The following is an 11,188-nucleotide window of genomic DNA, read 5'->3' as shown; positions in this document are numbered from 1 at the left end:
TAGAAAACATAGAGTACACATATCTGCTCTTCTATGCATTGTCCTGTAAGTGACATATGTCATTTTTGCTTCAAACCCCTGCCAGAACTAGTCACATGGGCCCACCTAGTACAGATAATTAGCCATTCAGTAAGCAGTAGAAATCTTAGCCACAGATCTATGCCAGTTTTGACAAGAGTACTGGGGAAAAGGTGTAGAACATTATCATTTGCAAAATGTCTCCATAGGAGACTGGAAGAGAGTAACTGAAGAAGATTGGGAATGAAGTATAGGCAAAGAGTAAGAAGCAGTTTCTTGAATCCCTGAGGATTAGCCCAGGAGCCATTAGTAAGGTAATCCTTCACTGAGTTATGTGTAGGAAGGGTTTGTTAGGAGGAATAAACCAGTGCAGACACTCCATTTCTATTATAACTTAAAAATTACATGTGTCTATGAATACCAGGACACTCGAAAATACCAGAATACTCTTTTCATTTGGAAAAAAGAAAAAAAGTTTACATTTTTTAAAGAATTAACTTCAACTTTCATTGCTCTGGAAGTTAGGAAGTGCGAAAGAAATATATCATACTTTTAAGTTGATTCAGATCTGGTTCTGTGAAAGTTTCCTTTGATTATTACACAGAGCCAGACAATGCAAAAGGGGACTTGGCAGACTGAAAACAAGAACTAAATGGGTGGACAAAAGGATTATTTAAAATATAATCATAGATAAATTAATCAAGCTAGATGGAGGATATATACAGTAAAATGTGAATTGCATTTAGGTGTCATACACTTAAATGTCACATTTTTGTATGAACATGCCTGTAAAAATTCCTGGCATATGCCAGACACCCAATAATTTTTTAATAGGTGCCATATAAGAGAAGAATATTCTGTAAGATGCTATTCCTGGAACACCAAAAATGAGGCACTGAGCAGAAATCTTGGACATGAAGTTCATGGCTGGCAATAGCTAAGCTATATGGAAAGTTGAACAAACTGTTGAAGAACTTTACAGTTGCCTTGTTATTCAGAATTTATTTACATATTCCAGAATTCCAAAGAAATAATCATCTCAACGCTTCATTAGATACAATTAAGATTGATTATTGATGTATTAATATATACTAGGAATTATAAACTTCTTGGAAAAATCTGATTTTTCCTATTTTGATTTACGTAATTTATGAAAATTATCCCCTGCAACTGAGTTTGTCTAGGAAGAATCCATTTATGACACTGATTTCCAGAGCTTCTTAAGGCAGATGAGGATGAAACAATGGTACTTGGACATTTTAAAAAGGAGATTTGTCCAGTAGGAGAATGGACTGCCTGACAGAGTAATGAGCCTCAATCATTTCATCTGTTAGCATGGAGGCTCGCTCAGCATTTGCAGGGATGTTCCTGTGTTAGGACAAATTTGTACTAAATTAACTTCTTGTATGTCTCATCTCTGAGCCACTGTGGTTTTATAATTTCCCTGTATTCATGTCCTTATTTATCAAGAGATTTATTCAAGGTTAGGGAGTTGATGCGAGGTATGAGAACCATCTTTACATGTTGAGGAGTAAAATTGGGATGGACAGTTGGAGAATGTGAGAGATAAGCTCTTGAGAAATTTCAAGAATCAATTTGCTATGATGCTTTCTTTTCACATGAGCAACAACAAAATACCATTGGCCTTGGGTCACTGGGAGTTGATTAATAGGAACGTGGTAGGTGAGAAAGATAGTGATTTTACTGGCATAAGTTTGGCCAAATGCCTGGGCCGTCCCACTGTTGATGTTCATTATCCATTTTGGCTCTGAGGAAGGGAGACTTAATATCTCAACAATCATTGGCTCTAAATATCTCTTTGGTTTCAGCTCTGTTCCCACTAATCTTCAGGAGATCACCCAATTCCCATTTCAAATAGGCAAGTAACTAAGCTAATAAAATAAGCTGTTTGAGTCCATCTCCACTGAAGAAAGCACTTGATATTTAAAGTAACTTAAAGTGGAGCATAGAACAAATTCCTGATAATAAGAGTTGGGATTCTGTACAATCAGTTCAAACCAATATTTTGTGACTCTCATCATCTGAATATTTCTTAGGAAAATTCTTAATCACTCTAGAATAAGACGGTTTATATAAAATCATAACAATTGCAAGATTCTATAAGTTTAAAGTTAGTAGGTATTTTTCTGTTTGTTTATTTTAATATATACTTTTAGAAGACTTTCTGGAATCTCACTTAATCCTCTACACCACATTAGAAAGTCGGCATGATGTTTATCCTATTTATCTGTGGGGAAGCTAAGCATGGAGGCCAAATAGCTCAGCATAGAGGGGCCAAATAGGTCAGTAAGTCACATAAAACTAAGGCAGAGACAGGATTTGAACTCGAGATCACGCTCTTTGCCAGTTCGTTAAATTACTTCTTGGCTTTCCTCTCATTTTAGATAACTTTATTCAGGGAAATGAGCTGGCTAAGAGGAAGAAGGCAAGTATGGAAAGAGAGTTTAATTTGGGGCCTTAGTAATGGTGCTATCTGAATAAATCTTTTCTGTGCCACATAAGCTAACATAAATCATGAGTGTTGGAGTCTTCATTATACAATTTCTTCAGTGTTAAAGATGTCAGTGACAGGCCTTGATATGCATTTGGAAAGAATTCTAAGATTGCTCTTGCATGACCTCCTAGCAGCTACCTTTTCTTTCGACAAGCAATTCAGAAGATTAATTGTGAAAAAGATTAATTCAGAAAAATAATTGTGAAACAAACAAACAAAAAACAATAGCAAAGACTTTTTTCATCTCTCAGGTTAGAGTGGTTCAGTTCTCTTCACATATTTTCTTTTATTAAAGTGCTTTTAAATTATACACTTCCTAATAATGAAAACATTGCAGCAGGTTAGAATACAAAATGTTTAATAAATATATGTATAAATATACATTCAAAATATTAAATTAAACAAAATGTATCAGGTCAAGAGAAATGTTAGGAGCTCCTCAAGTTGAGATAAAGAGGCTTTCACTGTCCGAAGGTTAAATTTTAGAGCAAAATCCATCAGGAATCAACTTAACTTTTCTCTTTCCAACTTGAAAGCCAGAGTAGTGAAGGCCACCTTTTGGATATAAGTGAAAAATGGTATTAAATAGATTATGCTCTGCTCTTGAGTAAACAAGAAGACTTTTAAAGAGTGCAAAAACAATATGTATTTAATGTGGAAGGTCTTTTTATGGAAAATTTAAAAATGTGATAGAAACTACCCATAATTCATTTCAGAAGATAAGCAATGCTAACATTTTGTATCTTACTCTCTCTTGCTCTGTATGTGTACGTATGTATATGTGTGTTTACATATACACACATATGCATGTATATGTGTATATACGCATATACATGTATATGCGTATATACACATTTACATGTACATTCACATATATACATGATATGCATATGTATGTATATGCATATATACATGCAACAAAGTGTCATGAATATATTTCCACATCTATGAAAAGTTATCTAATTAGTATTTTGTGACAGAATAATATTCTTCCTTAATAATTCAAGTTTTGAAAAATTTTTGTAATTACATGGACTTCAATGAACATCTTCATTTTCAGAATAAGTTCCTAAACATATCATTGCAAGCTCAGAGTGTGGTTCTTTAACTGTTTTGATGTGCATTGCTAAGTCACATCTCAGAAAGGTCATACCCCAATAATAAGTTAGTTACTGTATTTGAACATTTATCAAAAATGCGTATTGTCATAAACTATACGTAATTATATATAAAAGGCAAAATACATTGTTTCGATGTTGGGATATTCGTTTCTTTGATCTCTAGTGTGATGAATATAGTTTTGCATTTTACTGGCCCTCTATTTCTTGTGTGACTTTATTTGCCTTTTTTCAGATGTAGAGTCATTGATTTTTAGATCAGAAGATATTTTTTAAAATAAATTATCATGTGCTGTTACAAAATGTTTTATTTGCCTGTTAAACTCATGGTGTGTTGTGCCAAAATATTTTAATTTTTGTGTAAGCAAATGTATGAAGTCTTTCTTTTATGTGCTTTGCCTTTAGTGTCATGCATAAAATGTCCTCTTTACCCCAATTATATGTAGTAGCCCATATTCTCTCCTGGAACTTTGTGATTTGTTTTTTTAACATATAAGATTAACATGTAAGATGTGGTATTTTAAGTAAAACAGACACTTAACTTTAACATTTTCTTAGATGGTTAACGCATTGTCAAAAAACCCCCACAATAAATATATACCCTATTCATCACAGTTACTACATGTTAAACTCATCTATATCTTCTCTCTTTCTCTCTCTCTCTCTATATATATATGCATATACACACAAGCATGCATATGCAAATACATATCTGTAAATATATCCGTGTGTATAGTTATGTAGATAGCAACAAATATAAATATTTCTGTGTCTGTACTTTCTATTCTATGCCACTGATCTGTTTGTCTCCCTTGGCAGTCATTACTGTTTTAATTAAATATTTTACCTTAAAAATACCTTCTGATTTAGTAAGGAAAAGCTGACCCCTCCGCCCATTATTACTCCTTTTTTTTTTCTTTTCTGTTCTTATATTCTAAAATTTTTTTGGCTAGCTATTTTAAGATGTATATTCTTAGTTTTTGGTTTTCATCAACAGGCCCTTTGTCTTTTAAGTAACCTTAATACTCTATTGTCAAACTTTCTTAGAATAGGTATGTAGTGTACTAAATGGAAATGCATAGCAGTCAGTGCTGAGAAGTCCACATGTCATCGAATCCCTAAAGAAATTATTGTGACCAGCATCAGGGGTGACTCTGAGTACTGACAACTCCAGTGTTAAGAGTACAGAAGGAGCAGGAAGTGAGGCAATGTGAGTGTTTGACTGTGATTTCACATGGCCACACCCCAATTTATTTCTGGAACGTGCATGTGACATCTATTCACATATGTTCCTATCTTTATATTCTCCAGGATATGCCAAATAAAGTAACAACCCCAAGGCAGTCTGTTTTAGAAAATCAATCAGAAGAGGGTAAAATACAATCTTACTTGTGCACAAAACAGAAACTTAGTTCTTCTGACCCCTGGTATAACATTGAATAAAACAAGTTAGTGTTTTTTAAATGTTTTGAGCAGTTGACTCAGTCTAACTCCTTTTGTATGAAGTATTTTCCAGCATGGTGCAGCAGTGAAATGTGTGCCCTCCTTGAAAACAGGCAAAGGTATAATTTTTGAACTTTTTCTTTTTTTTGGCGGGGGATGGGGTGCAAATGAATCTACACTGATTCATTGACACTACTGTCCAGTAAGGCCTAATGAGTAAAGGTAAATAAAAGGATGATTAGCTAAAATGAGACATGTAGCCTGTGACTGAAGAAAAATATTAAGTCATTGACACACACAGGGGTTGTACCCAGGACTGTGGCAGTGTTATCACTACGTTTTAATTCGTCACAACTGACATCAATGTGATCCTTACTATATAGATTATCCAGCCTGGTTGGCATTCCAGTCTTAAAGAGTCAACCTCTCCCAGCTTTACTGATGTGTGATGACATTTCACCCACTGCCATTCCAACGCTGTCCCCTAAAGAAGAGCGTTCATGAGGTGTTATAAGTAATCGTTCATTATTTATCATCAAAGTCCTTTAGTAAAAACCAGGAGTGATCAATAGACATTCACATGTCTTTGCTTAATTCTATTTAAAAATCCTGAAAAACTTCTCTGTACACTCTTTAAAAGTCTTCTTGCTTACTCAAGAGCAGAGCATAATCTATTTAATACCATTTTTCACTTATATCCAAAAGGTGGCCTTCACTAATCTGGCTTTCAAGTTGGAAAGAGAAAAGTTAAGTTGATTCCTGATGGATTTTGCTCTAAAATTTAACCCTCAGGCAGTGAAAGCCTCTTTATCCCAACTTGAGTAGCTGCTAAATGAGGCCCCTTTATAACCACTTCAGAATGCACTTTCAAAACAAAAGTTAGAAGGCGCTATGATCCATTCTCAAGAAGGATCTGTTTCTGTTCAAAACCAGTCCCGACCTTTCTGTTGAAGAAGAACAAAATAACGTAGTAACAAAAACACAAGTGGCTGCCAAAGGAAGAGAGAGAGAGAAAAAAAAGAGTTCCTGTAAGGGACTGAAACAATAAATCTCCTCTCTGCTGAACTCCCAAAGGGAGTGTGTGTATTTCCTCCAGTTCTTTATCAGAGCCCCCAAAATAAGTAGGAATGGGCAGTGGCTATTCACATTCAGTACACCTTTTCCATTTGCTAATAAGGCCCTGCCAGGCTGGGAGGGAATTGTCCCTGCCTGCCTCTAGAGAGAGAAGCCATTGACACCATCTACAGGCACCATGGAACTGCTTCAAGTGACCATTCTTTTTCTTCTGCCCAGTATTTGCAGCAGTGAAAACAGAACAGGTATTTTGGTCTCTTATTCCTCTGGTGGTACGGACTGGAAATCACTTAGTAGGTGACTCAGCCTCAGTTTACTTTCAGGGATCTTCCCCTGACACTTAGATGCAGCAATTCCTTTGATGAGTTGAGTGTTTGGATGTCAACTTGGAGTGCATGGAGAAGGCTTGAGAGAGACGGTATTTTTTTCTACTGAAGGGAAATATTTGTGGGTACAGCAGCCTGAAAGCATGTTTGATGAAATCACAAGGTACTGGAAATATACAATGGCCTCTTTAGAGTATAAAAATCTAGGAATAGAATACTGGTTAAAAATGTACTCTCTCTCAAAAATGTATTCTTTTCAGATATAGCTCAGAAATAATAAGATTGGCATGTGTGGGTGAAAGGCTGTAATCGGAGATACTGTATTGCAGATGTTAGCCTGTATTTTTCCCAACTATTTTTTCAGCTCTGATAGATTGAAAAGTTGGATAAAGCTGCCTAGGGAAGTGAATCTTAATATTTTGGGGTAGGGTGAAGAGAGAGAGATTCATTTGATTACAGTCTATAGACTTTTGCTGAAGAAATATGCACATATCTAAACATATACATATATTTTGCATAACATTTCAGGAATTTATAAACATAAAAATCCTACCTATTGACGTCTGGTTAAGAAACTCAGATAAAAAATAGGTATGCATCTTCATAAGCCTTGAGTATATTAATGGACAATATTGAGAATGATTTACATTTGACTTTTAACCCTTCCTGAGTGATTGAAAATAAAGTTAAATTTAATCAATATTTATTAGGTTCCTACCCTGTACTGGAAGGAATATAAAAACAAGTAAGATGTCCTTGCCCACAGTGGTAAATGTACTATTGGGAGAAATAAGCATGTGATTTTAATACAAAATAGATTTAATAAATATGAAAATCAAAGTACAAACTACCATAAAAGAACACAATTGGGAAGACTGATTCAGACTCTGAGGGATCTCGGGGGGAAAAAAAGCGAAAACATTCATTTTTAATTTTATTTTGCTCATTCTCAATTTAAAAGAATACTGGCTACAAAATTCTAATTTACAGTGATAATGTCGGAAGAAAATAAGTACATCCCTCCCTGCACAATTTTCATTTTATCAGTCATTTCTATGTAAATATCTATGTAAATTTAGTACAAATTCAAAAACACTTCAAATTCACATACATTTGCTCACCATGCATGTTGGAGTTTCTGGGGTTAAGTTGCAGCAGGTATCAAGGCCAGAAAATTTAACTTAGAAGAGTTACTAGAATTGGATTTTTTAAAATAAAGAATATTTATGTGGTGCCACAGAAATCATTGCACTAGCTTATAAGTAACTTCAGTCTGCTTGGGGAAGATTGATAGGAATCTCAATGCCATGGAAATTATTGCTCACAATTAGATGTGTCAGCTTAGTATAAAGTCTGAAAGTCTGGCTTAGGCTGCTCGCTGCTCCAGGTCTGCAAGCATCGACGAGTACAGTACTTTGCTGGCATTGTTAAACTCTGAATAGATCATTCATCCTTCCGAAAGTATAGTGGAATAGCATCAATAGAAGTAGCCTGCAATATCTGACCTTGAGAAAGACATGAAGGTGAAGGACAACCCAGAGATGTCCTGGCAGATTTTTCCCTTATGGTCATTTCGGGAAAATACGAACCTCCTATTGCTCACTGGTAATGAGCCTAACCTGTTAACAGTGTCTTCTTTCTAATGAACTGTTAACCCCTTTAGGATAATTTCCCATTTGAGCAGAGACAATAGTTACATAATAACTATCTCCTTCAAGTCAGCTAACAAATCTACTTGTTAACCGAAGGCTAGTATTTGTAAACAAACAAACAAACAAATCAAACCTACTCCATTTGTCTTAGAAGAGGAGGCTATAGCTCAAGAGTATAAATTGGCCATCTGAGTGGAGCATGAAAGGACTAGAAGATAATTTCCCATCTACATGTATGATTTTCTTGTACCCGGTTCTGTGTTTTTTTTGTTTTGTTTTGTTTTTTTGCAGATTGGGTACAGGAAATAAAGCATTTCCTAAGCTGATTGAGTATATTTTTTTTTCCTTAACTCCCAGTTCCAGATCCACATCGATTTCAGAGTTTTACATGTTCCTCAAACTTAGGAATGATTAACATATTTCATCAGCAAAGTCAATTCTTGGGGGCAAGGAGGGAGGCATTTCATCTGCTTTAAATTCACAAGCTGTCAAGCAGATCCATGCTTTTTTGCATAGTAATTTTTTCCTACATAACGATCTTTTAGATAAATTGACTACTTTTCTTTTCTTCTGATGTTTTTGTCAGATTTAACTAAATACAATATAGTTTTTTTGTGCTGTTTGTGAAAATCAAGGGAATCTTTCTACATCACAGTCAGTGAGTGACTTTTTATTACTTGGTTGGTGGTATAATATTTTTCAGTCTCCAATTTGGAAAGCTGTTCTATTGAAATATGTGTGGGAGATTTCTGAAAGGGAACTGCCATTCTTTCTTAAGGTTTTCTAAATTGTATTTAAAACTGAACAGACTCCTACAGTGGCTTTTAAATCTAGATGTATGGATGAGCTTTTGACTGTCAGGACTGAGAGAAGTTAATGAAGAGAGATTCCTCCAAGAAGAAGAAAACAATATGCATTTACTCATCAAGTGCCACTTGCTTTTTGAAATTTACCTTAACTTGGGAAATATTAAAATGTTGCAGGCATTCTCAGACAGGGACAAACACCATTTTCTTTACTGGTATATGGAGAAGGTTTTAATTGCTTGGAGAAATTCATTTGTTAGTGATTGAACATTCAATTTCATGAAAAAGAAAGATTAAACACACTATCGGCAGACTCCATGCTAAATATTGTAGGTTTATAGAACTTAATAAAACTTAGCCCTCACCGTAGAAGTAGGGGAGAGAGGAAGATGAGGGAAGTTATTATAAGTTTGATTATATTGTAGGCTTTAAGAGGTAAATAAAGAATGACAGAAAATTTACAACTAGCCTGGTTTTGGATATAAGGACATCCAAAAAGACCACATATAAAAGTGGAAATTCTTATAAGCTTTGAAGCTTGAAAATCAAGAGATTCTAGAGGAATGGAATTTATTGAGTAGAAACATTGAAACATTGGTATATTCTAGTCTAGAAATGTAAAGAGGTCACAATTTGGGAATAGTTAAGTACTGAGAAATAAGGTTGGAAATATAGCCTCAGGATATATTGAATACCAGGATGAGAAATATTGACTCATATAGTTAATTAGTTTGAGTCTGTAAATGTGTTTGAGTATGGGAATTATAGTATCGTGGCTATAAAATGGGAAGACTAATCTGTCAGCAGAATACAGATTAGACTACTGGAGTCAAGAGAAATAAAAAATAGGGAAACTAGTTCAAATGTCATTGCCAGTCTGAAAGTGTGTCAATAAAATAAAAAGAAGGATGTAGGAAGAGCTTTAAGGAAGTAGAAAGCGTGTGATTTGACATATCATTGACTGGCAATGAAGGATAATGTGACTGAAATGCAGAGACAGAGTTTTTTTTAATACCAGAAATAGGAAAATGGCTTGGGAGCAGAGATTAGGAAAGCTATGAGGATACGGTTTAGTGAGAAAAATGATGTTTGGTTTTGGACATGGTGATTTTGAAATCCTGATATTTATGTAGAGATGTTCAATGGTAAATTAAAAGTGTCTGATGCATAGTTGGAACGCCCCTGGAGCCAGAGGTGATGTTGAGAAGTGAATGTTCTTTAGTCCTGAATACAAATATTCCTTAATCTTGCCCATTGTAACATTAATAACAGAGAGAAGCAATATGTCTTTCTTCGGATACCCATATATCTAACTCTCCTAAGGCACTTATTTCCAATTCTGTCATAGTTATTTGTACGAATGTCTTATTTATCTACTAGACTAAAAGCACCTTGAAAGTAAGGGCTATATTTGTTACAGATTGCTCAGCAACAGTTCTGAACACATAATAAGGACACAATTATCTGAATGAATGGATAATTGAATGAAATAGTTGCCTTCTTCTTATTTTCATATTTTAATTTCTTCCTATGATAACCACCTAACAGTTTACTACCTTGTCCTTATGAAAAAGTTATGGATGAGTATAAATCAGAGAACATAATATAGAAAAAAGTCAATTATTTTGATTTCAGTTATGAAAGTGAGCACCAAATATAAGGGAAAAGGATTCTTATCAAAGCTTAGCCAGCTCTCAAACTATAACCACTGTGGGAAGGAATCTAAACAGAACCAGCTCTACTTCTTTTTGGGTATCAAATACTCAATGTAATACATTCCTATAGTTAAAAGTATTCAAGGAGATACCTTATTCTCAATCAACTTCTCAAAAATACAAAATGGCTTTTTTAGAAGCGACGTTTACAAAAATAGAAGTTGGAAGAAAGTTAAAAAAAAAAAAAACATACATCTTTATTTGTCATTATAGGTAAGGTGAGTTGCTTCAGAGTAGATAATTTTGCTAAGTACTTCCAGTGAGCTTAATCCACACCAGTATCTCTTACCTGAAATAGGTAGTCTATTGTAGGAAGACTGAACCAATATAAAACAAATCCAAATGGAAAAGTATTTAGTCTGCAAACCATTTCTTTACATTCTTTCTTCACTGCTGATTTTTAATAATCCCCACCTAAAAGTGGAAGTGATCATTCTAGAACTCCTACTTTCAAAAGATGTGTAACAGTTGTCAGAAACAAATTCTCTGGCAATTTTATCTTGAAGATTGTAGTTACCCAG

At 34.6% G+C, this 11,188-nt stretch overlaps 1 protein-coding gene across 1 annotated transcript in view; it reads left to right on the top strand.

Annotated features, from left to right (window-relative positions):
- Window positions 1-6,346: 6,346 nt before the first annotated feature.
- Window positions 6,347-11,188, top strand: part of EMCN (endomucin) — a 136,471-nt gene continuing 131,629 nt past the window's right edge. Inside the window, exon 1 of the mRNA XM_026455015.1 lies at window positions 6,347-6,440. Within this exon, the coding sequence (XP_026310800.1) occupies window positions 6,347-6,440 (94 nt within the window). The remainder of the gene's footprint in view (window positions 6,441-11,188) is intronic.

The sequence above is a fragment of the Piliocolobus tephrosceles genome, chromosome 3, assembly GCF_002776525.5.
Source record: "Piliocolobus tephrosceles isolate RC106 chromosome 3, ASM277652v3, whole genome shotgun sequence".
Classification (NCBI taxonomy): domain Eukaryota; kingdom Metazoa; phylum Chordata; class Mammalia; order Primates; family Cercopithecidae; genus Piliocolobus; species Piliocolobus tephrosceles.
Note: the sequence above shows the minus strand (reverse complement) of the source record. Positions and strands in the feature narration are given on the sequence as shown.